At 43.3% G+C, this 26,388-nt stretch overlaps 2 protein-coding genes across 2 annotated transcripts in view; one reads left to right on the top strand and one right to left on the bottom strand.

Annotated features, from left to right (window-relative positions):
* Nucleotides 1-7,378, top strand: part of SRPK1 (SRSF protein kinase 1) — a 63,791-nt gene extending 56,413 nt beyond the window's left edge. Inside the window, 2 exon segments of the mRNA XM_061146533.1 lie at nt 3,334-3,426; nt 4,841-7,378. Coding sequence (XP_061002516.1) covers nt 3,334-3,426; nt 4,841-5,025 — 278 coding nt within the window. The 3' untranslated portion in view covers nt 5,026-7,378.
* Nucleotides 7,379-11,443: 4,065 nt separating this feature from the next.
* LHFPL5 (LHFPL tetraspan subfamily member 5) lies at nt 11,444-25,641 on the bottom strand. The gene is made up of 4 exons (XM_061146063.1): nt 25,000-25,641; nt 19,977-20,213; nt 17,224-17,250; nt 11,444-11,904 (listed from the first exon to the last, which is right to left on the bottom strand). The coding sequence occupies exons 1-3, from the start codon at nt 25,409-25,411 to the stop codon at nt 17,240-17,242; spliced, it is 660 nt and encodes a 219-aa protein (XP_061002046.1). The 5' UTR covers nt 25,412-25,641; the 3' UTR covers nt 11,444-11,904; nt 17,224-17,239.
* Between the last annotated feature and the right edge of the window lie 747 nt (nt 25,642-26,388).

Genomic DNA, 26,388 nt, shown 5'->3' with positions numbered 1-26,388 from the left:
GAGAGGCTGTGAAACCAGACAACTAAATGTGTGATTATTTTTTTTTTAAATGGTGGCATTCAAGTAACTAGATGATAGCATGAATTTCAGAACTTTATTAAAGGAATGTTTTACCTTCTTTATTATATGATTTTGGCACTTTTGTTTTCAGAATCAGTGGGGATTACTTTGAGAGAGTACTGCCACTCTACCCACCCAGGGTGGAAAATAGGTCTTTTACTTTCTGTGCGTTCCTTGATTATTTAAGAAAACAGGTTCTGGGAGAAGGCAATGGCACCCCACTCCAGTACTCTTGCCTGGAAAACCCCATGGACGGAGGAGCCTGGTGGGCTGCAGTCCACGGGGTCACAGAGAGTCGGACACGACTGAGCGACTTAGCAGCAACAGCAGCAGCAACAATGCAAGAGGGTTCCCTTTTCTCCACACCCTCTCCAGCATTTATTGCTTATAGACTTTTTGATGATGGCCATTTTGATCCGTGTGAGGTGATATGTCATTGTAGTTTTGATTTGAATTTATATAATAATGAGCAATTTGCACATCTTTTCATATATCTATGGACATCTATATGTCTCCTTTGAGAAATGTCTGTTTAGGTCTTCTGCCCATTTTTTGATTTGGTTGTTTGTTTTTCTGATACTGAGCTTTATGAGCTGCTTGTATATTTTGGAGATAAATCCTATGTCAGTTGCTTCATTTACAAGCAAAAGTGACCAAACTTTATTGTGGTACTTATATTTTCCTCATCAATAAAGCAAAAGAGAAAATATTACACACACAAAAAAAACAGGTTCTGTGCCGTATGGAACTGACAGTGCTCTTTCTCAAACTGGGATGTCAGCAGGCTGTGTTAGTAAAACCTCCTAATGCTCTGCTAACTGATCCCCGTAGTCATATACCTGTGTTAATGGGTACAATTTGGACATAATTTCAGTACATAAGCCCCTTTTAAGAATATACTGTAATTACTACCTCTGTACACACTTGGTTTTCCCTGTTATCTGCTTGCTTCTTTTCTGGATTGTAAGTTTGGGGGCTTAGACTTACACTGCTTTAGAAATGCCCAGTGGTTAAGATTTCACGCTCCCGATGCTCAGGTTCAATCCCTGGTCAGGGAATTAAGATCCCACGTGTTGCACTGCACAGCACAGCACAAGAAAGCAAGCCCTCTATATCTGTTTTTAAGGGTAATTAATTTTTTTTCTTTATTTCCTTAGATTCCCTGTAAATAGTCTGTGGTACAAACCTCATAGTGGCTAGAATTATATTGTATGGGGTATTATGCTAACCAAACCTGAAAAGTGAAATGTAAATGAGTCTCAAGAGACATGAGAGAACCAGTTACCCTAGATATTTAGATCATAGCTTACTCCCTGCTGTTCCAGTCAATACTAATAGTCCTAGATAAAACCTCGAGTACTAACTACTCTTTGACCTGTAGGAGCAGGAAAAAGTAAACGCTTACCCTGGCTAGTGTAGGCACAGTTAGGAGTCATGGTAGGACTGGGGTCTGAGTAGCATGTCTTCTGCTATTAGTGACATTCCACAGCCCTAAACTTTAGAATAATACTTAATCATTTTGCCTGTCAGGTATATTAATCCTATGATTAATTGATAAACCAGAGGTAGGTTGCTGCAACTAAAAGTAATGTAATGATTTCAAGGGAAAAATAGTTCCTTAGTATAAGAAAAATATTAGAACCAATATTTTACTTGGAAATTTACAGTAAGACAGATTATAGTCTCATTTATAATTAATTTATACAAAGATATTTATTTGCAGATCCTGCCTAAAATTGGCAAAAATTTCATGTCAGTGAAATACTTGTTACCAGATCATAAATTCAGTCAGACTGCCCAGAGGTTATAGTGAGTTCATGAATATAAAATTGCTTTTAAATGACACCAATGAGTCCTTTACATGTAAAATAGGAAGCACTTGAAACCGTCCCAAATTCCCAGATATGTGAATGTCCCTAGCATATTATTCCCCTCTGAGATACATTATTAGAAGTTTTAAGTGATTCCTTTTGAGCTTGATTCTATAACTGCAGGATTAAAGTCATTTTTAAAACTGTTTTGTGGCTAGGAGCCATCACTTTTTAAAATCTCTTCATGTGTTTATTTTCTGTCACCTGCAGGAAGAGGTAGTGGAGCTGTCTGTAGGTGGAGATGCTGGCTGATCCAGGCTCGTCTCCTGGTGGCAGACTGCACTTCTCCCTAGCAGTGCTCACGGTCCATATTCCTGCTGTGACAGTTAGAAGGCACTACATGACTTTCGGGCCAAATGTAGTCAAGTGTAATAGCCATGCTTTAAATGTTGGTGCTAATTTTTTCTTTAAAAATATGATTTATTAAATTACAAAAACCCTCTGGACAAGACATGATGAGATAGGGGTTTTCATCTGAGCTCTAGCTCTCATTAGCTATGTAGATCAAGTAGTCCATTCTCCCTGAGGTTTTATTTTCTCGATTTTAAAATGTATTAATATATTAACTTTTGGCCTGTTCTACAAGGTGATTGTGAAAACTTAATCATATGTGAGTGCTTTGTCATGAACATTCTTAAATAAAGTGATATTATTTCCTGCAAAGCCCTATTGAGCACTGTTATAAATATCTGTTATCAGTATTTTTCCTAGAATATCTGAAGTATATTGATACACTTTTTACCTTACTTGTAAAACCCACCTGAACCTGGACATATAGATAAAATAGAAATAAAATAGATAAGCCTCCAAACTTTAGAATGGGACTTGCCAACTATAGGTGATCAATCACCTGAAATAATTCTTGGCCTTCCCAGTCTTCCCTTGAGTATCGTGGGTTTTATTTGTAGTTACTTTTAAGTAGCTAGTTCTTGAAAAAGCTATTCATAGAAAAACCTCTTTTACAGCTTATCCTTGATCCTGTTCTTCTTACCCTTCTATTTTAGACCACATTGCGCACATTATAGAGCTGATAGGCAGAATTCCAAGACGCTTTGCCCTCAGTGGCAAATATTCACAGGACTTCTTCAATCGCAGAGGTAGTATTGTTAAAATGAGTTTTCATCTAGGTCCCAGGGATGCAGCTTCAGGAAGCAGAGCATTCACACCAAGATGGTTTTTAGTTACCACTCAAGTCCCACTGGAGTGGTTACCTGATTTGTAATGGTTTTCTGGATTCTCCATTAGATGGATAGAGTCCTCTTCTCATTTAGGACAGAAAGCAAGCTGAAATGCTTTACAAAGAGGTGTGCATGCTACTCTTTCTGCCAGTGTTTAGAACTACATTCGTTATTCCTGTTATGTATGTCTTTTTCCCCCCTCTTGAAATGTTTGAAACATACAGATCACATTGCATTGATCATAGAACTTCTGGGGAAGGTGCCTCGCAAGCTCATTGTGGCAGGAAAATATTCCAAGGAATTTTTCACCAAAAAAGGTAAAAGAAGTGTGTTTGTTCCCAGACATTGAGGGGACAAAAGTGTTTGACAGTGAAGAGGTAAGTACTGCTGGGTACAGTGTCCTCAGCACCTAAAGAAGGGTACTTCTGCCTTGACTGCAGAGCTGTGGCTTAGCAGAGACTGGAGCCAGACCGTCTGGGTTCAGATTCCAACTGCTCTTCTACTGATGTGGTCTTTGACCCAAACTCAGTCTCCTGATTTCTAAATGGGGATTACTTCATATTAAATTAATAGCTGGCACGTAGTTCGTTGATTACTCCTACTATAGCATTTCTGAAAAATGGGTAGATTTTGCTGAGAGAGTTCTATCAAAAGACAAGTAGAATTAATTAACTTTGTACTTTCAATTTCATAAGTTTATGTTATCATTTATTAGTAAGGAAAACAAAGATAAAATTCACCTTAAATTTTTTACTGGATAATAATATTATGTTGGCATATTTAAATATGTATTTCTTATGTATTCCAAATACTGAAATGTGAAAACCTGATCCTACAAGGGGCTGGAAAACTGTCTAACCTTTTTTCCCTTTTTGTCATGGTTCCCTTTTTCCTCAAAATCTCTACACTTGTGCTGAGAAAAATCTTTTTTTGTCAGCACTTGAGAGCAAGCATTTCTTAATGTTTCTATTTGGGGCAAGAAAATGGTGAAGTGCTTCCTGAGAGTTGTTCCTTGTGTGCAAAGTCAGGTTAACGGCATGTGTGTACCAAGTAGGTAATCAGGCACTCACTGTCCACAGAAGAGACTTCAAATAAGCGTTACATAAGAAAAAAATTTAAAGCAGCTTTGACCTTAGTAAGTCACTGATAATTGACTATCTTTAAAAAAAAAAATTTGTTTCGAGGAGGCAAAAGGAGATTTATGTTCTAAAATGGTACAATGTGATGCAGCTGTATCTGAAAATTTGTTTTTTTTGGTTTTGTTACTTTTATACATGTTGGACGTGGTTTTTAGCTCTTATTTTTTAATTACTGCCTTATTTTGAAACAACATTTACTAGATTGTTGAGCCAAAAATAGAGTACAAGCAAATTATTCTTAGTATGTGGTAATAAATTGCCTCTGAATACCATGAGACCATGCTGAGTATATTGGCTTTTAATTTTCAGTTTAGTGAATACCTAGTTCCTGACAGGACTATCCAACTTGATCAGGATGAAAAATCCTAGAATGGTGGATCAAAATACTGTTTTAAATTTTTAGGCCCTCATGAAAAATGGAGACACTTCTTTCCCAGGAATGCATTAGATAAGAGAGGTGCCTTATGAATGGAGGATTAGATTCTGATGGCAGTTTGATTCTTGATAGACTGCCTGGATTAGTGCCTGGATTGCCACAGAGCAGTGTCACTTACCAGTGTTGGTCAGTTTCTTTGTACTGTCTTTACCGTAGGTGACCTGAAACACATCACGAAGCTGAAACCCTGGGGCCTTTTTGAGGTTCTAGTGGAGAAGTATGAGTGGTCTCAGGAAGAGGCAGCTGGCTTCACAGATTTCTTACTGCCCATGTTGGAGCTGATCCCCGAGAAGAGGGCCACTGCCGCTGATTGTCTCCGGCACCCTTGGCTCAACTCTTAAGCCCAGTCCAGCACCGCAGCAGAGATCACAGGCTGGCCCTCCACCCCTCCCCTCCAAGCATTTCCCCCTTCCTTTTTCAGGGTGAAGCTCTGCCTTCAAGGGTTTCTAGGGTGTTTTGTGTCTTTTGTTTAATCCAACATGTTCATTTGGGTTTGCTTACTTGACCCTGTGGAGATCCTCCCACAGCCATTGGGCATCCTAGGTGAAATTGGCCTTGATTGGGCTCTGCCAAAGACTAATGGACTAAAATGTGAAACAGCCTCATACCCTGTACCCTTGTCTTTCCATTAGGACATCCTTTAAATTATAAGCATCCTTTTAAAAAGAGCTATGAAGATGTATGAGCTCATCCTTTTATTCACTGACTCTAAGAGTCAAATATTCTAGTGCATATCCTATTGCCAGCATAAGGATGAGAAGGGGAAAGGGTGTTACTTCTGTGTACAGCAGAGACATTAAACTTGCTGTATCCAGGCTGCATCATCTTCCTGGATTGTTTCTGTTGTTCTCTATCTTCACATTTTTTTCTGCGACTTTTAAGCTACTATGTTTTTAAATGAGCTGTATAAACACCAAATTTAGGTAACATTTATCACTGTTCAAAGCACTGTCAAATTCCTTTCATCCTTTAATAACCCTTAGGTCCTCGAATCTTCAGTCTGATTTTTGATGGAAACAAAACTGGAACCATTGACTAGTAATTTCTTCAGAACCACATATGTTCTGCAAACAGTCCTTCCCTGTGTCTTTTCTGTACCCTAAGAGCAGAATTACTTTGATTGGCTGTTTGCTTTTTGTTTTGTTTTTAACCCCTGGCTGGCACTTTACTCATTGCACTTGAGTTTATTGCCCCATAATTAAAGAATTCAGGATGACTCTAGGAAAGAGAACTAAGTTTCAGAGGTTTATCCCATCTGAGAAGAAACTATCCTAGAGTTCTTGGTTTTTTTTTTTTTTACAAACAGTCCCCAGTTTTTATTTAGGGCCTTTGCTTTACCTCATCCAGAATTCAGCCGTGAAGCAGTTTCCCCTTATGGCTTTGCCCTTCTCATTTTCTCAGAGGCTTCAGGTCTTAAACGAAATCCTGGGATACAAGAACCAAGGGGAGGGGGTGGGATGGCACTTTTTTCATTGTTGTTTATTTTGAGGGTTGTGTTTGTTTTTATTATTTTTCTTTCTCGATTGGTTTAAGATTAGCCATTCTCTGCTGCTATTTCCTTGTATAATGTAAGTTTTAAATTTTGAGATGATTGAAATGTACTTGAGGCTTTTTTTTTTTTTAATGAGAAAAGGCTTTGTGAATCTTATTTTAGAATGAGCCTCTCCTAGACTTGCCCTAGACATTACATATATTCCTCGGGTCATATTGAAAAGCAAAAGAGGGGCAGGATTGGGGGTCACAGCTGCTGCTTCTGCACGGACCAAGTGGGCCTTGGGGATTCAGCATTCTCCAGAAGTGGCTACAGGACTGATTTACAGAAAGCCAAGGAGGTGCAACTCAAGGCTCCGCTAACAAAGCAGTGATGAGACTGCTGGGTGGCCAACTTTCTGTACAGAAAATTGGAATCTAGGTTCTGTCATTTACCAACAAAGGCAAAGGAAAAGTGGTGCAGTTACGCATCCATTTAACTCACAGACGTGTTACCCTGAGTAACCGGCCAGCCAAGTGGTGCAGTTACGCATCCATTTACTCACAAACGTACTGCCCTGAGTGATGGGCCAGCCAGTGCATCGGGTCCCTGACGGTAATCCTGAAATCAGACATGTTCCTGTAGAAAGAAGTGTAAGTGAGGCTGTCTATGCACCTATCAAGAATAAAGAAAATAGATTGTATCAAACAACGGCAGGGAAAATCCTTCAGCAGTCCTAATCCACTTTTGGTTTTCAGCGATATATACATCTAAAGCAATACCAGACTAGAACTGAATTCTTTGCTACACTGTAAAGTCACAATTGTGGAATGATAGGAATTCTGGTGATGACATTAAGGTGAACTAAGCAAAACATACACAAATAGAAGGCCCTGTTTTAACAACTAACATGAAGAGAAATGTAATGAGAGAACCTGTAACTGCATCTTGGAAATGTTTTCCCACCAAATAAGGGCTTTTCCCCCATCTCTTAAGGAGCCAAATGAATTCAAAGCCGTAGAAAGAGGCAGCTGTAGAATTTGATCTTCCAAGTATCCCATGTACCTTTATTGAACTTACTGTCAAATTGCCAGGATCTCACTAAAGGATTTCTATTTGCTCTCAGTAAAAAATAAAACCCCAAACACATTTTTATTCTTTCTACTGGGTGCATTGTCTGTTTTCTTTGTAAATGCAGTACAATAAAATTATTTAATAACCTACATGTTTCCAGAAGATTTCTGTTTGTTGCCCAAGTTGATCTGACCTAGCTTCAGAATGGAGGAACGGATTGGTTGAGTTGCTTTTTGAACTTAAATATACCATGAAACTGTATAACTTAAACACATGTCATTTTGTGGGGTTTGTAGCTTTGCTTCTATTAAATTGGAGGTGTGGTGGGATTAACAAAGTACATTTTGGAAAATTCTAAGAAAATTGTTATTCCCTATAACTCAGCACCGTTTTTCCTATTTGTGGGTTCTTTTTTCTCTCTCTCTCTCTACAGATCACAAAGTGCAAAATATCAAAATTTTGTGAACCTCAAGGCACTGGAATACACAGGTTTTCATATACTTGTCTCTCACCCCTCAGTATAAATTCTTAGAAATGGATTGGCTGGGGCAGAGAGTAAGCACATTTTTAAGGCGTTTAGTAAATGTTGCCTAACTTAAGTGGAGAACAACAGTTGGACTGCTTTGTGGTTAGCAACAGTGTTTGAATGAGCCTGTTGTAAGCTTACTCATTTTATTCCTAATAGCCAGTTTGATTGCCCCAAAAGGGGAGTATCTTGTTTTAATTTGCATATTGGATGACTAGTACAGTCAGAAGCTTGTTTCATAGGTTTTATTGGCCTTTTTTTGGTCATTTGCCTCCGTTACCCAATTTTTCTATCGGCATGCTTCCTTGTTTGATGATTTGGTAACATGTTTGCCATTTTTCTGTCACATTTTCCAGTTATTAATTTGCCTTTCATTTTTGTGATAATGTTTCTTCATAAAGCCCTTGTCTAGCCCTAAACTCTACGTAAACTGCTTAATTATTTTGTTTTAATTGAATTGTGCTTTAAGGTATACGCAGTGTGTTCGTATTGTAGTATAGACCAGAATGTAACCTGTTTGAAAAACAACCAAAAATTAAATTGAAATTTCTCAAACCAGTATGTTCATCAGACAGACAATTCTAGGCAGTCCCTCTAAGTCTTGTGTTAAGCTGTCTCAAAAGAACCATCAAACTGAGTTGGAGTTACAGCCCTGAGTATCCACAGGGAAACCATTAAGCTGTTCCAGAGGTGAAATTCAAAAACTACTTAGATGATATGTATTTGTCCTTTAAGTCGTTGCACAAATATTAACCCACACCACCTCCTTATGATATCAGAAACATCCCAGTTAAAAAACCAGAAAACTTGAGATCATGTGTTTAGAAGCTTTAACTAGGCAAGTTTACATTAGTACCTACTCCTGTTACTGACTGAGGGTTTTCCATACATAGATTATCTGGCTTTATATCCTACCAAGTTCACTCTTTTATTATAATCTTCTCTTTTGCCCTTAATCACGTCTAGCTGTTGCCCATTTTAATACTGTAACAATAACAAGCCTTGCTCAGTTGGCAGAACTGGACTGTGTTAGGAAAGTATCAGCTGCCTACAATTTGAGCTATGTTCTTAGAAGTTGTGCCCTTAAGACATTTCATTGGTTGCTTTGGATTTATTAAATACGGAGGAAAGTATAGTCAGTGTTGGAAATTAGAGGACCTATTTATAGTAATAAATCCTTGAGGTTGGATAGCAAAAATGGGAGGAATTTGAGGGTTAAGCCCCTTCATCTTCAGCAATTTATTACAAAACAAATGTTATCCATCAGCATGTAAGGTTACTAGAATATAATCTTTGTTGCAGTAAGGCATTCTGGTAAAAGCCCATTTCAGCAGAAAAGTAGTTTTTAATAACTGAGACAACTTTTTAAAGGACCCCAATGATTCTTACCTAGTACTCGAGCACTTACACAATTCCCTCACCTTTACGGTGGGCTGGACTTTGTGACTGTTGAAAAGGAACAGGATGTCACTTTTTGGTTACAAAGGGGCCATGGCTTCTGTCTGTGCCCCCTCTTGCTCTGTCTGGGAACCCTTGCTCTGGGGAAGCAAGCTGCCAGGTGAATAGCCCTTAGAGGCCCTCAGCTAGCGAGGAACTCGGGCCCTTGGCCCAGCCACCTGTAGAAGCTGAGTCCTACAGACAACCACTGAGCTTGGAAGCAGACCCAACACCTTAGTTGCAACCCAGTGAGAAACGATGCAAAGTCACCTGGCTAATCCTTGCCAATTCTTAACCTGAAGAAGGGCTTCCCTGATAGCTCAGTTGGTGAAGAATCCACCTGCACTGCAGGAGATCCCAGTTTGATTGCTGGGTCGGGAAGATCCCCTGGAGAAGGGATAGGTTACCCACTGCAGTATTCTTGGGCTTGCCTGGTGACTCAACTGGTAAAGAATCCACCTGCAATGCAGGTAGACCTGGGTTCGATCCCTGGGTTGGGAAGATGCCCTGGAGAAGAGAAAGGCTATCCACGCCAGTATTCTGGCCTGGAGAATTTGCAGTCGGACACAACAGCAACTTTCACTTTCAACCTGCAGAAACGGAAATGTTTTAAGCCACTGAGTCCTGGGGTAATTTGTTATGCAGCAACAGGTAACTAATACAGAGATGTAAGATAATGAAAGCATTTAGGAAGGACATCCTTCTGGTTCACATTTTAGATATAAATCATAAGGCCTTCCTCTGTTGACCTGCTCAGTGCTAGTCACTGTTCAAGCTTGGGCATCACAACCATTCCTGTGTCCCAGCCAAAGGCAGAGGGAGGAGTATAGTAAGCTTGGTTAGAGGAGTGCTGATTTTATTGATTTTTCTGTATACTTTCAAAGATGAAATCTGAATTTAAAGATCAAACCACTTGAGAAAAGCTGATGCAGTTGCTGTCAACGAAAATCATCACTTTATTGGAGAGGTTGAATTCTGAGTTTTCTTGAAGATAAAGCAAAAGATGAAATGCTGACTCATGTGACTTAGATTTGCAGATCTTCTCCAGATTGGTAAACATCCACTCCTCCTCTGGTGAAACTCACTTTTGAGGGCAAGGTGAAGGCTATTGGCAGATGTACCTGAAGCCTGCAGAAGCTTCTCTGAACCTTCATGGTTGCCATTCTGGTGAGAAATCTTTTAAAGGCAAGGAGGCCTTAGAAAGTTTTCTTTTGCCTTTTATAAAAAGTTACAAGAAATAACAAACCGAGCTAGAAACGTCACTAAACTGCAGAATTGGCCAAATTCTGTCACTCGTGGGCAGTCCAGTGGTTAAGATTGCTTTCACTGCTGTGGGCCAGGGTTTGATCCCTGGTTGGGGAACTAAGATCCCACAGGCTATGTGGCAAAAAAAAAAAGAAAGAAAAAAAGCTTGCTTGCATAAAGTAGATGCCTGACAATGAAATAAGTTTATCAGCACAAGAAAACATGAATGTGATCACTCATAAGTCCCATCCCAATAGTTCCCATCATCAACCACTAGGACGATGCTGGGATACTCATACTTAGCCTATCTGATCTAGAGGAGAAACACTGCACCGACTGGGCAGGTGTCCGAGTGCATTGGTTAAAAAGCATGCCCAGCAGCCCAGAATAGGCCTGTTTTCCATGCCACTGCTGGTTGATCAAGATCCATTACGGTTTTGTTCAGCATTTACCCCCTTTCTACCTGTGAAAGATCAGCACCCATAAGTTACTAAGGAAATGTACCAAGGTCAGAAAAAGAACACTTGTTCTTCCTGGATCACTCACTGCATGTAATCAGCAAAACCCTGCTTTAACATACCATCCTGAGGACAGGGAACAGCCTAAAGAGCCTGTCTTTGTCTTGGCATTTGCTGCAATGAGGTATTACCTAAATTGAGTTCCCCTCCGGAGACTGGTAAGATTCACCAATTAACATACCAAACCTAAAGTTTTGTTGTTATTGTTTTTGTTTTTACAGAGATGATCTATATTGTAACAAGTTACTTGGCCACTAGTAACTTTTTGTAACTGGTAGCCCATTCTGACTTGGGTCAGTGTGGGCACTGAAGAAATAAGATTTTTGGTTCCAAAAGGGGAAAAGTCAATTTAGTCTTGACAGTTTTTACATGTCTTTATGAGACTTCCTGATGGATTCAGGTTCCGGTAACCCCTCTAGTCGTTTCCTCTGTGCATCAATTAAAAAAAAAAAAAAAAACCTGAGGAAAAAAGCAAACGACCCCCTAAACCTCAACCTGAAACGATCCAGCATGGTTACAGTCACCTCTTTTTAATTGCCCTCTAAGAGCTGGATGGCAATTTCTGGGTGCTTTCAAAGAAGTATCCTCAGTGAATTAGACTGTCGGGGACTCACCCTAGACACAGACTCATTCTGCTCTCATTTTACAGAGAGGCCTCGGGATGGTAACGCGACTTGCTGGGGTGAAGGGATAGGAAGAGAAGGTGGGTTCCTAGTCAGGAGAGTTAAACCATTACTCTGAACATCTTGGATGTGGTCACTGCATTTCTGCCTCACTGGAGTTTTCCGAATGTAGTAAGAGGTCTTCTCTTGAAACTGTTGTCAGTTTCTAATCCTATAATGAAAGGCTCAGGACTTCAGGCCTAGACTAGCAGACACAGGGAAGCATGGAACAACTTTTCTGAAGAATTTGATTCGCTCATTTTTCCATTGTTAGGGAAATAGATGACCTGTCATGTTAAAAATAAAAAAGCAACAGTATAGAATTTGACGTTGTTAAGCAAATAAAAATGCAATACTCACATTTTAATTCAGTTCTACTCCAGACATGCAAACTTCCTCAATAGTATATAATTATCAGTGTCCTTCAAGTAAAAATTCATAAATGTCTTTGAAGATGTAAAAAAATATATAGGGCAAGAAAAAGACAGCTAGTTTAGCTTTGATTCAGTAATGCCACCCCAGAATTTATCAACAGAAGCAAAAAGTTTTCCGTGATAGCAGTCCTAAATGGCTAACTAAGGTCTGGTTTAGCAATGAAATGATACAACAGTGCTGTGGAGTTTTTGGCTTTAAAAAAATTTAATAAGGAACATTGCAAAGTCATGAGAAAATGTTTATACTCTAATAGTTTGCTACTCAAAGTGTAACCCCTAGCCGGCAGCTTATCACTGGGGGGCTGGTTAGAAATAGTGCTTGGATTTCTGAATTTCAGCTAAATTAGTCTGAATTTTAACAAGATTCCTGAGGTAATTTATGCATATTAAAATTTTTTGTTCAGTCGCTCAGTCGTGTCCAACTCTTTGTGACCCCATGGACTGCAGGCATGCCAGGCTTCCCTGTCCTTCACCATCTCCTAGAGCTTGCTCAAACTCACGTCCATCGAGTCACTGATGCCATCCAACCATCTCATCCTCTGTGGTCCTCTTCTCCTCCTGCCCACAGTCTTTCCCAGCACCAGGGTCTTTTCCAATGAGTCAGCTCTTCGCATCACGTGGCCAAAGTATTGAGGCTTCAACTTCAGCACCAGTCCTTTCAGTGAATATTCAGGGTTGATTTCCTTTAGGATGGACTGGTTTGATTTCCTTGGTGTCCAGGGGACTCTCAGGAGTCTTCACCAACACCACAGTTCAAAAGCATCAATTCTTTGGTGCTCAGCCTTCTTTATGGTGGAACTCTCACATCCATACATGACTATTGGAAAAACCATAGCTTTGACTACATGGACCTTTGTCGGCAAAGTAATTTCTGCTTTTTAATAGTCTGTCTAGGTTTGTCGTAGCTTTTCTTCCAAGGAGCAAGTCTCTTTTAATTTCATGGCTGCAGTCACCATCTGCAGTGATTTTGAAGCCCAAGAAAATAAACCCTCTCACTGTTTCCATTGTTTCCCCACCTGTTTGCCATTAAATGACAGGACCAGATGCCATGATCTCAGGTTTTTGAATGTTGAGTTTTAAGCCAGCTTTTTCACTCTCCTCTTTCACCTTTAGTTCCTCTTCACTTTCTGCCATAAGGGTGGTGTCATCTGCATATCTGAGGTTATTGCTATTTCTCCTGGCAATCCTGATTCCAGCTTGTGCTTTATCCAGACCGGCACTTCCCATGATGTACTCTGCATATAAGTTTAAAAAGTAGGGTGACAATATACAACTTTGACATGCTCCTTTCCCAAGTTTGAACCAGTCTGTTGTTCCATATATGGTACTAACTGTTGCTTCTTGACCTGCATACAGGTTTCTCAGGAGGCAGGTAAGGTGGTCTTGTATTCCCATCTCTTTAAGACTTTTCCACAGCTTGTTTTGGTTCACACAGTCAAAGGCTTTAGCATAGTCAATGAAGCAGAAGTGAATGTTTTTCTGGAATTCTCTTGATTTTTCTGTGATCCAACAGATGTTGGCAATTTGATCTCTGGTTCCTCTGCCTTTTCTAAATCCAGCTTGAACATCTGGAAGTTCTTAGTTCACGTACTGTTGAAACCAAGCTTGGAGAATTTTGAACATTACTAGCGTGTGAAATGAGTGCAATTGTGCGGTAGTTTGAGCATTCTTTGGCATTGCCCTTCCTTGGGATTGGAATGAAAATTGACCTTTTCCAATCTTGTGGCCATTGCTAAGTTTTCCAAATTTGCTGGTATATTGAGTGCAACACTTTCATAGCATCATCTTTTAGGATTTGAAATAGCTCAGCTGGAATTCTATTACCTCTGCTAGCTTTGTTCATAGTGATGCTTCCTAAGGCCCACTTGATTTCACACTCCAAGATGCCTGTTTCTAGGTGAGTGATCACACCATCGTGGTTACCTGGGTCATTAAGATCTTTTTTGGTATAGTTCTTGTGTATTTTTGTATAGATCTTGTGTATTCTTGCCACCTCTTCTTAATATCTTCTGCTTCTGCTAGATCCATACCATTTCTGTCTTTTATTGTGTCCATCTTTGCATGAAATGTTCCCTTGGTATCTCTGATTTTTTTGAAGAGATCTCTAGTCTTTCCCATTCTATTGTTTTCCTCTCTTTCTTTGCATTGTTCACTGAGGAAGGCTTTCTTATCTCTCCTTGCTATTCTCTGGAACTCTGCATTCAGATGGATATATCTTTCCTTTTCTCCTTTACCTTTCACTTCTCTTCTTTTCTCAGCTATTTGTAAGGCCTCCTCAGACAATCATTTTGCTTTTTTGCATTTCTTTTTCCTGGGGATGCTCTTGATCACTGCCTCCTGTACAGTGTAGACGAACCTCTGTCCATAGTTCTTCAGACACTCTGTCAGATCTAATACCTTGAATCTATTTCTCACTTCCACTGTATAATTGTAAGGGATTTGATTTAGGTCATACCTGAATGGTCTAGTGGTTTTTCCCTACTTTCTTTAAGTTAAGTCTGAATTTGGCAATAAGGAGTTCATGATCTGAGCCACAGTCAGCTCCCAGTCTTGTTTTTGATGACTGTATAAGCTTCTCCATCTTTGGCTGCAAAGAATATAATCAGTCTGATTTCAGTACTGACCATCTGGTGATGTCCTTGTGTACAGTCTTCTCTTGTGTTGTTGGAAGAGGGTGTTTGCTGTGACCAGGGCGTTCTCTTGGCAAAACTCTGTTAGCCTTTGATCTGCTTCATTTTGTACTCCAATGCCAAACTTGTTACTTCAAGTATCTCTTGACTTCATACTTTTGCATTCCAGTCCCCTATGATGAAAAGGATATCTGTTTTTGGTGTTAGTTCTAGAAGGTTTTGTAGGTCCTCATAGAAACATTCAACTTCAGCTTCTTTGGCATTACTGATTGGGGCATAGACTTGGATTACAGTGATATTGAATGGTTTGCCTTGGGAAAACAGAGATCATTCTGTCATTTTTGAGATTGCACCCAAGTACTGCATTTCGAACTCTTGTGGACTATGAGGGTTACTCCATTTCTTCTAAGGGATTTTTTTCCCCACAGGAGTAGATATTATGGTTATCTGAATAAAATTCACCCATTCCGGTCCATTTTAGTTCACTGATTCCTAAAATGTCGGTGTTCACTCTTGCCATCTCCTGTTTGACCACTTCCAATTTACCTTGATTGAGGAACCTAACATTCCAGGTTCCTATGCAATATTATTCTTTACAGCATCAGACTTTACTTTCACCACCAGAGACATCCACAATGGGGCATTGTTTCCCTTTTGGCTCAGCCTCTTCATTCCTTCTGGAGCTATTTCTCTGCTCTTCTCCAGTAGCATGTTGGGCACTACCAACCTGGGGAGTTTATCTTTCAGTGTCATATCTTTTCATGAGGCAAGAAGGCTGAAATGGTTTGCCATTCCCTTCTTCAGTGGACCACGTTTTGTCAGAACTGTCCACCATGACCCATCTGTCTCGGGTGGTCCTACACGTAATGGCTCATGGTTTCATTGAGTTAGATGAGGCTGTGACTCATGTGATCAGTTCAGTTAGTTTCCTGTGACTGTGGCTTTCACTCTTTCCACCCTTGAGGGATGAGGACTGCAGGCTCGTGGAAACTTTCTGATGTGAGGGACTGGCTGCGGGGAAAACTGGGTCTTGCCCTAATGGGCAATGCCATGCTCAGTAAGTCTTTAATCCAATTTTCTGCTGATGGATGGGGCTGTGTTCCCTCCCTGTAGTTTGGCCTGAGGTCAAACTATGGTAGGGATAATGGCAGCAATGGTGACCTCCTTCAAAAGGACTTATGTCAGCATACCACAGCTCCCAGGACTGTTGTATTCAGCGCCCCTGACCCTGCAGCAGGCGACTGTCGACTCACGCCTCCGCGGGAGACTCCCGGACACTCACAGGCAAGTCTGGCTCAGTCTCTTGTGGGGTCACTGCTCCTTTCCCTGGGTCCTGGTGCATACAGGTTTTGTTGTGTCCTCCAAGAGCCTGTTTCCTCAGTCCTGGGGAAGTTCTATAATCAAATCCCACTGGTCTTCAAAGTCAGATTCCCTGGGGGTTCTCCCTTTGCTTGATACCCAGGTTTGGAAATCTGTTGATTTCCAACAGATTTCTGCAACAGTGCACGAACTTCTTTGGTATAATTGTGCTCCAGCTTGTGGGTCGTCTGCAGCGGCTCTATTGTGGGGCTAACGGCGACCTCCTCCAAGGGGACTTCTGCCACACAGCACGCCTCCCAGGTCTGCTGCAGCCAGAGCCCCTGTCCCTCTGGCAGGTTACATCATCTAATAAAATTTCTGGGGAGGGGGAACAGTACTAATTTACTGTTTTTCAAAAAAGTATGTTTATGTGGTCAGGGATTGGAAGGTTCTTAGAAAAAATTAAAATAGTTAAACTGGAGATATCTCTCCTACCCACACAATGCCTGAGCAGCTTTAAGTCCTCAGTAAGTGACAGCTGTCAGGAATATGATGCCACTGTGGGCTGTTCCTTCCCTTCCTTTCTCTGTCACTCCTTCCTTCCCCTCCCCCTTCCTTTCTTTTTAAAAGATGTTCCTTCATGTTCTTGTTAATTCACATCTTAGAAACCTAAAAGACAATAAGGGAATTAACATGTTATGTTTCCTTTTCAACCAGATATTAAAATTGATTAAGTCTTGTTTTGCTTTTTGCTTCAGCTATCAGGAAGCAGGGAACTAAATTTAATACTCAGTACACTAATTCTATTAGCCAAGATTTCTGTAATATTTGTTTTCCTCTCTGTGTCTTTTATTTTATGTTTCATTAGGTTTTCCACTATGTCTCTTATAAATCTTCTGAAAATAAGGGTCCAAATTACAATAATGACTTCTAAAAACAGTCTGTTCTTGTTGGCCACGCTCCACAAAAAGAAGAGTTTATGAAACCACCTGCCTGTTTTAAATTATTTCTTCTCTCCCTGTGTTTTTCCCACTTCTCAAGACACAAGTAAAACTAGAGGATTCCTGTTTGCCCTTAGTGACGGCCTCCTTTGCCAGCTAGCCCATGCCCCCTCCTACCCCACACTCCACACTCATCCCCTGCCCCTCTCTCCCTAGGTCCTACAGCCTAGCCTCATGAGTCATTTTGCGAGGCTACAGCACTTCCAAAGGCACACAGACCACCCTCCAGTGGGATTACTCACCAATGTTCCAGCTGCTTCAGACTTCCTCTGCAATGAAAAAGAGAACAAACAGGATGTGTTTACAATCAAGCCTTGTTTTCTGGCTAATTGTCTGCACACCATCCCCTCTTTTAGTCACTATCAGGAAAGCTTGCACTTTTTGTTCATAATATTTATCAGCTTGTGCTTCCATATTGCGTGATCCTCTCCCTTAATAGACTTGAGGTCCAAATGTAGACTTCCTCCCTCACTGGACCTCTGGGCCAGAAGGTGTCGGGGGAGATGGCTGGGCAGATGGATGATATAACGAGTGGAGGTACTGGAAAGACAGAACATGGAGAGAACTAACATTCAGCCACCACCTACAACATGTAGGCATTGCTGGTGCTTTATATACACTATCTAATCCTCAGCACATTTTTTTTTTAAGATTTATTTTATTTTTGGCTATGTTGAGTCTTCCCAGCTGCACGTGGGCTTTCTCTAGTTGTGGGAAGTGGGGGCTACTCTTCCCTGGAGTATGCAGGCTTCTCACAGAGGTGGTTTCAGAGAATGGGCTGTGGGTGCACGGGCTTCAGCAGTTGCGGCTCTCAGGCCTTAGAGTGTGGGCTCGGTAATTGTGGTCCATGGGCTTAGTTAGTTAGTTGCTCCACAGCATGTGGGATCTTCCTGGACCAGGGATCAAACCTGTGTCCTCTGTATTGGCAGGTGGATTCTTGACCACTAGGCCACCAGGGAAGCCATTTTATTTTTGTTATTGAGATGTGATTTATATAAAATTGACTCATTTAAACTGTACAAGACGGTGGGTGTTATGCAACTATCACCACTGATTCTAGAAATTTTCATCAACCCCCCAAAAAACACTGTGACTTTTAGTGTTATTAATTCCCAATTCCCCTCTCTTCCCAGCCCCAGAGAATTACTAAAATTTACTTTCTGTCTCTGTGGATTTGCCTATTCTGAACATTTTATATAAATCAGATCATACAATATCTAGTCTTTTTTATCTGGCTTCTCTCACTTAAAAATGTTTTCCTCCACATTGTAGCAATTACCAGTACTTCATTTCTTTTTATGGCTGAAGAATAACTCAGTGTATGGATATACACATTTTGTCATTCAGTTATCTGTAGATGCATGACTCTTAAAACTACTGTGAACATTTGCACACAGAGTTTTCAATTTTGATGAAATCCAGTTTATTTCTTTTTTTTTCTTTTGGTACTTGTGTCAAATGTCAAATATAAGATGTCAAATAAGAAATCATTGCCTAATCCAAGGTCTTCTCTAGGAGTTTTATAATTTTATATGTTATATTTAGGTCTTTGATCCATTTTGAGTTAATTTCTGTATATGATGTGTGGTAGGTGACCCAACTTTATTCTTTTGCATATAAATATCCGGTTATCCCAGCACCATTTATTGAAAAGAGTATTCTTTTCCCCATTAAATGGTCTTCGCACCCTTGTTGAAAATCAGTCGTAGATGCTTGATTTTATTTCTGGACTCTCTATTTTATCGCATTGTCTATCCTTATGCCAGTACCACACTGACTTGATCATTGTACCTTTCTAGTAAGTTTTGAAATCAGGACATGTGTGTCCTCCAACTTTGTTTTTCTTTAAGATTATTTTGGCTATTCCAGGTCTCTTGCATTTCCAAATGACAAGCTCATCCTAAAATCAAGCCTTGAATTTTCATAAAAATTGCATTAAGTCTGTAGACCAGTTTGTGGAGTATTGCCATCTCAACAACATTAAGTCCTCTGATCCATGAACATGGATATTCCCATTTATTTAGGCCTTTAAACATGTTTTTTTCATTTTCACATACAAGTTTTACTTATTTATTAAATTTATTCCTAAGTATTGTATTCTTTTTGTTGCTATCATAAATGAAAAATTTTTTAATGTCATTTTCAGATTGTTCATTGTTAGTGTATACAAATACAGTATATTTTTGTATATTGTTCTTATATTCTGCAACCTTGCTGAAGTTATATATTAGTTTTAATAGTTTTTTAGTGGATTATTTAGGATTTTCCATATACAAAATCATGTCGTCTGCTAATAGAGATGGTTTTACTTCCTCTCCAAACCAGATTTCTTTTATTTCTTTTTCTTGCCCAGTTTCCCTGGCTATAATCTCTGGTACAACCTTCAGCAGAAGAGCAGACAGTCTTCTCTTATTCCTGAGTACAATCTTGTAAAGTAGGTATTTTTTTATAAATGAGGAAAAACCTGCCTCCTACCCCCTAATGAAGGGAAATGAAGCTCAGATGAGAAAACAGATATATGGAGAATCCCAAGGTGACTCTAATCCAAGGGAGCTAGGCTCCCATCACCTGAAGTCCAGGAGCCGTCACATCTGCACCTTCACCTGCTTTTCCTCCTTCCAAAGCAACTCATCCCTCTGCTTCCCGATTGCTCCTCTCTCCACCAGCAGCCTCCCCTGTTATTCCAAGACCCAGCCTCAGTGCTGCCTTCTGCAGGCAGGCCACACCTAGCTCCCCGGGCTGGACCAGGGCTCTCTCCCCTGTAGACCCTGAGAGTGCAGGGGGATGCGGGACACCCTTCTATCACAGACATCCTCTGCCACGTAGGTCTGTCTATTGCCTCATCACATGCCAGCCTGCAACCCTCCACTGACCCTTGGGCTCTGGGACAAGAGCTGTGTTTGATTGCTCTTGGTGTCCCCACCCTTGGCCAGGGGACACACCTCAGGCAACTGGCAGAGAGGAAGCCTCGGCTCCCTGGGGTGGAGAGAATTACCTTTTCCGTCGGCCTTATAGTCATCAGGGAGCAGCTTGTCCTGACGGTAGCCCAGCACGAAGGCCAAGAAGGAGAGGATGAGAGCGTCTCCAATGCTGAGGATGGCAAGCATGAAGGCCCAGCGGACGGTGCAGTGCCCCAGCGTGTATTTGCCTGTCTGCTCCCCACACATGCGCCGGACCTCACTTGAGTCCCAGCCATCTGGGTAGACCAGGCAGCCGATCATCAGGCCTGTGGCTGAGGGGGTGGGGTGGGGGGGGAGGTGCATATGGCGTCAGGCTGGGGAAGCGCAGTCTGCTCCCTCCCCCTGTGCACTGTGGTCACCTTGCCGCCTCCCTTCCTATGTTAACAGCCTTGAGAGGCACAAGAGACAGCTCCTGCCACCCTGCTTGTAGATCAAAGAGGAGAAAAGTGAGGCTCCAAGAGCTGAAGTCATCTGCCCCTGGGAGCCACTGGTCAGGGGCGAAGGCTCAGAGCAGGACTTCTCAGCCCCAGGAGGTTCTGCCAGGACACCCTGTAGTCCTGCCAGGCCCTCAGCTGTGCCCCTCACTTTGAACCTGATGAGGCACCGGCTTCAAAGTCCTCCCAAAATCCAATTCCAGCCCAGAGAACTCATCACTCCTAAGATGTAATTTTGTTCAAACCTCAGCATCTCTGAAATAAGTGTAATAACAAAACTTTAGGCTATAACTTGATTAGAAGCTTTTTTTCCTTTTTACAGCACATCGAATACTACAACTCAGGTATTTTAGATTGAGTACAGGAAGTTTTCCAGCCCCATCTCTGGCTGCTTCCTTCATGAACCTTCCATGTAAGCAAATAGGATCTCCACACCTTTACCCACTACAGCACAAGGCAGTTGTCCACACCTCTCTGAATGTGTTTAAAATGTTGATTCCTAGGTCAGGGTTGGGCTCAGGAATCCCTTCTTTAAAAGCAGTCTTCCGGGAGCCTCTCTCAACAGGAAATGCTGAGGAACACTAGGGTAGACTGCCTGGATCTCAAGCCCGGCTCTTCGCTAACCGGCTGCGTGACTTGGAGCAAGCTACGTAAGCTTTTGTGCCTCAGTCTTTTCATCTGTAAAATGAGGATAATAACACCTGCCTGTTTGGATTCAGTGAGGCTCAAATCAGCTCATACTGGAGAAGTGCTCAGAAGAGTGCCTGACACACAGTTGGCATTTTCCGAGTGACAGCCCGTGTGCCACGCTGTGCTCTCATTGATTTAGTATCTACAGTCAATCATTTCTTCTTCCCCACCTCCCCTCCACTTTTCCCACCAAACTTCCACCCCACCTTAGCCACCCAGACAGGTGCATATTCCTGGGATGTGCCCAGGGCAACCTCTGGGACCACCATCAGGCAGACACAGGGCACCTCCCTTATCTGTGCCGCAGTCCCACCCCGGCCCTCCTTTCACAGGACCCGAGGCTCTTTAGCCCCAAAGCTGTGCCCTACTTGGGAGCCCCATGGAGAAGCACCTCACAGCACCCAAAGTCACCACCTGGGGCTCAGCTTGTTCTTGCAAGGAAGGTCAGCAGATCAAACAAAAGCACAACAAAGTATAAAGATCAATATACCAGATCCCACCTTCCCACCTAGATGAACACCTGCTTTGTTTTTTTCTAGGAGGAGCTGATTTATTAATACAGACTTCTCTTACAGATCACAAAATACTTTATATACCATTTTTCTGTCAATCCTTACAACAGTTCTGTGAAGTAGACCATGTGTTAATATACCATTTTACAGACTAGAAAACTGAGGTCCCAGAGAAACCAAGGGAGTTACCCAGTCCTTTAGCTACGGCAGAGCCAAGACCTGCACCCACAACTCCTGACTTTCTTGGCTTCAAAGTTAATTCCCCCAGACTCCCAGACAAACATCTCTCCAAAGAGCTGAATGTAGTTAGCGGTGACATTCCAGACTCAGGGACAAACAGGAAGATACTTAGGGTGGTTACCCTAGGGGTGACCCTCCCTGAACCCTTTGATAAAACCTGTGGCCTCCCCTACTTGTGTGATGAGTCCTCTGGTAACTAGCACAGCCCCTTTCTCCTATAGCACCTCCCTATAGCGGTTTCAGAAAAGAGCCCAGGATCTCTGACTTGGAAACAGGTTGTTTCTATGGGTGCCACAGTGCTCTATAAGCACCCCACCCATCCACCTAGTAGGGAGATCCACCCCACTGCGGTGTCTCCGGGCTCTAAACAGAGGCCAGCGTGGTATTCTCAAGCAAGTTTACTTGCCATTTCTGACTTCCAGTCTCTTGCTGGAAAAATCAGGATAATACCTGACTCAGAGCAGGGTTATGAGGATTAAATGTGATGAAGTGTTTACTGCAGTGTCTGGTATATGGTAAGTGGCCAGTTAATGTTAGTTGTTGCTATTATTATTGGCACTAAGGTCAGATGGAAGCACCCTCAATGGGTGTCGCTGTCATTAGAGCTGTTCACAAATATTCAAGGAACATAACACGATTATACTTCCTCGCCTCCCTCCCTTGAAGTTGTGTGCAAGTGTGCGTGCATTCTCAGTTGCTCAGTCCAACTCTTTGTGACCCCATGGAGTATAGCCTACCAGGCTCCTCCGTCCATGGAATTTTCCAGGCAAGAACACTGGTGCAGGTTGCCATTTCCTGCTCCAGAGGATTTTCCTGACCCAGGGATCAAACTCGTGTCTCCTGCATTGGTAAGCAGATTCTTAACTACTGAGCAACCTGGGAAGTCCCCCTTGAAGTTAGGCTAGGTCATAAAGATTCCTTCAGCCAATAAAATGTGAGCAGAGATGCTGTGCACTTCTCCAGGCCAGAGCATTTAACTGCTGTTGGAGACTTTCCAGAGCTCTCTTTCTCTTTGCAATGATGACAGCCAGATGACAGCTGATGCTCCATCAGCCTGGGCTCTGGAAGGGAACAGTGACAGCAAAACCCTTCACTGATCCTCAATGAGCGTGTACCGTGATCAAGAAATAAACCTTTGTCCTAACCCATGAAGATTTGGGAATTGGGGTATGGCATTCCCACGAAGATGTGGGAATTGGGGATGGGGTGTGGCATCACCCCATCCATCCCTGACTGAAAAAGCTGTTTGGGGTTTTTCACATTTACTGAACACCTACCACATGTCAGGCCTTGTGCAAGATGCATTATAGCATCCCATTCCTGCAAGAACCATGTGATGGGGTACTTCTGCCGTCTTTGACATATGAAGTTACCAGCACTCAGAGAGATGCATAACGTGCTCTACTTGTGTTTTTAGGAGCTGGGACCACCCTCGGCCTACACCTGGCATCCAGAAGCTCAATTAACTTTAAGCGGCAGCTCCTCACTGCCCCACTTTTCCTTCTGCACCCTTCCCTGGTCCTTAATCTTGGCAAGATTAAGCTAACTGGTTTAGGGCTCCTCTAATGGAGGAACCTCTCAGCAGCTGGCTGTGGGACACACCTCCTCCTCATCCCTCCCTTTGCCCCCCCGCCCCCCATCCCCCCGCCTTTCCCCAGCACCAAAGAATGAAACACAACACCGCCTTTGTTCTCCCCCAACATAAATGTTTCATGGGATGGCACCTGGCCACCTCTGCTATCAGTGTCTTCAGCTCCATGACCCAGACAAGGATCTGACTCAAATGGCCTGGTGATCCCTCCCAGCACTGCCTGTTCAACAAATGGCTCCTGTTGCAGGAGGTTGGGGGAGTGGGACCGTGCAGAGAATGAGAGAGGGAGGGTGGTGTTTCCAGCATCCCACTGCTCTGGAGGACCAGCTGGCAAGCATGCCAGGGTTCATTCTGCTCCTCTTTGTCACGAAACTGCTAAACCTTCATTCTCCCTTCTCTCTCCCCACTGCCCACCAAGACTTGCCTCATCTCTGCCCCAGCCTCTCCCTCACTGTTTAGAGAGACTACAGAGAAAGGGAGATGGCAGGGGGATTGGGAAAGCAGCTGTGGAACCAGGTCAGTAGCCTGAGTACAAGATTCATAGTTTGAAGGTTCTGTCTCTCACGACCTGTGTGCCAAAATACAAGGTACCTGCTAGGAGCCTCATCTGTCAAATGGAAGGAAAACCCACCTCACTGGGTCATGATGAGGCTCCTCATCTAGTTCTTAGGACTCACTGCTATAATTCTCCTATTTCCTTGGTTGCCAGGTGATCTATTATAGTCTTGACTAGGTCTTGTCTTCTCTCAGCCCCAGATCCCTCATTTATAGTTGGGGGGAGGACGCTCTAGCTCTCTAGAGCCCCCTCCAACTCTGACTGTCCTGTTTATGTGTTTGGTTGTCTGGGATTCAGTTCCCTGTTCCATTCCCCCTGCTAAGGATAACACTGCTTCTCATTCTAACCAGTGATGTCAAGATGATTTCACTCTAGTCTGCAGTCCCCAACAAGGCTCCTGGACATCTCCCTAGTATGGACAGTCTGTATGTGGTGCTTGGAGTGAGGAGGGACCAAGGGCTGCAGGACAAGGTCTTAGGTGGGCAACCCTTCCTGGGCTCTAGAGGATAGCAGGACCAGCTGACCCCAGAACCCAGATGCCTGTCTATAGCCAGAAGCAGGAAGAGAGGGTCAGAGAAGGCCTTGCCTCTGAGCACCACAAGTAGCCACCCATTCCACATAGTTCTAAAAGGCCCTACTTCCCTCCCCCACCACAAAATATCACCTCCCTTCACTGCCTCAAGTGCTCACACTTGCTGTATCAAGGATGGAAGCCTGGAATTAGGGAACAAAGACCTTCACTCTACCATGAGTGATTTGCTCCTGGGCAAGTCACTTCCCCTCTCTGGACCTCAGTTCCTGATCTATAAGATGAGAGAGTTGAACCATTTGATCTTTAAGATCTTTTTGGTCTCAGCCATCCTGAGACTTGTTACTCTTCAGAAGCATCTGAAGAGCACAGAGTACGGCTGGGCTACACAGGACAACAGCTGAATCAGAGACTCAGCAACTCCAGGGAAGGTGGGATGGTACACCTGCTCCTGTGGTCTTGGGGTGGGGCGAGGGGCTCCCTGCCCTCCCACTACCCCTGCTCACCCGCAGCCAGCTGCATCCACGCACAGATCTTGTAGACAGTGGCCGTGTTGCAGACGAAGAACAGGCTGAAGCATATGATGGAGCCAATGATGAGGAACATGGCCAAGGCCACAAAGAACATGGCCGTCTTGAAGGCTCTAGAAGGGATAGAGGAGAAGTCCAGCGGGCCACCCTTGCAGATAAGCTCAGAAGACAGCACGTTGCCCACGCAGTAGGAGAAAAGACCAAAGTAGCCTGCCTGGGGCGTGTTGACGCTGTCCCCGATCCAGTAGGGTTGGATGAAGAGCGCCATGACCAGCACGGAGAAGCAGATGGTGAGTGTGCCCCACATCACGCCCACAGCCCTCGAGTTACGCACGTAGTTGGTGTGGTAGATCTTGGCTGCCTCTTGGGCAGGCAGCAACTTCACCATCGTGAGGGCGCTGGGTCCTGGGGTGGGGACTTGTGGGCCGGAAGTGGCTTTGCGAACGGAAGGAGGCCCAGAAGTGGGTCTCCCCCTCAGCCGGGTGTGGGGAGGAGGCTGAGGTCAGGGAGGATGACCTTGGCTTCTCCAGGGGAAGCTTGTCCAGGGGGCTGTGTCCGCTCTGCTTGAGCCCGCCTGCCTCGGGTCTCGTGCCTCCTCAAACCCGCCAGGGTCCAGGGCCTGCGGGCGCCGCCCTGCCCCGCCCCCTTCCAGCGGAGAGCCCCAGGGAGCTCCGCCCCCTTCGTCCCGGCTCCGCCCCGCTCCCTCCAGCGAGAGCGCAGCTTTCAGCACCGTGGCCAGCGCCTCGGGCCCCGCGGCAGAGGAGAGCGCAGAGCTGCCGCCCCACCCACCCCACAAGCCGGCGCCGGGGAATCAGGGCCCTTCTTCACACTCCGCCGCTGGGCTGGCAAGGACCGAAAGGGCGGGGCTGTGGTTGTCACCTTCCTCTCGCTCGGTGTCCTGTCGCCGAACCACTTCTGGAGCGCAGTCCCCATCCATCCCGTCCTTCCCTGGTTCCCTATATGTCCTCCTGGAACCTCCAGTCCCTCGGAGGCCAGCAGAGTCTTCCGGGTCACTGCTTTCTCCTCCCTGTATCATTCAGGGGACAGTTACTAAGAGCCTTCTGCATACTGAGCCCTATGCTGGAGGCAAGAACCATATGCTAAAAAGGACGGGGCTGCTGCTCTCAAGGACAGCGAGGTACTTACATATATGTAAATATATATTTGAAATGCAGACTGATAGTGTGATAATAGAACCGACTACACAAAGGACGGTCCTTATGAGGCTTCTCAGACTTTAACATATGCTTTTTGTTCAATACAATGTCTTTCACCTCTTGTGTATGTTTTTGTTGCATATTTCTTTTTTTATTTACTTTTATAAGTATAGTTGATTTACAATGTTGTGTTAATTTCTGCTGTCAC

The sequence above is a fragment of the Dama dama genome, chromosome 7 (genome assembly GCF_033118175.1).
Source record: "Dama dama isolate Ldn47 chromosome 7, ASM3311817v1, whole genome shotgun sequence".
NCBI classification, from domain to species: Eukaryota; Metazoa; Chordata; class Mammalia; order Artiodactyla; family Cervidae; genus Dama; species Dama dama.
This window is presented reverse-complemented; position numbering and strand designations above follow the sequence as displayed.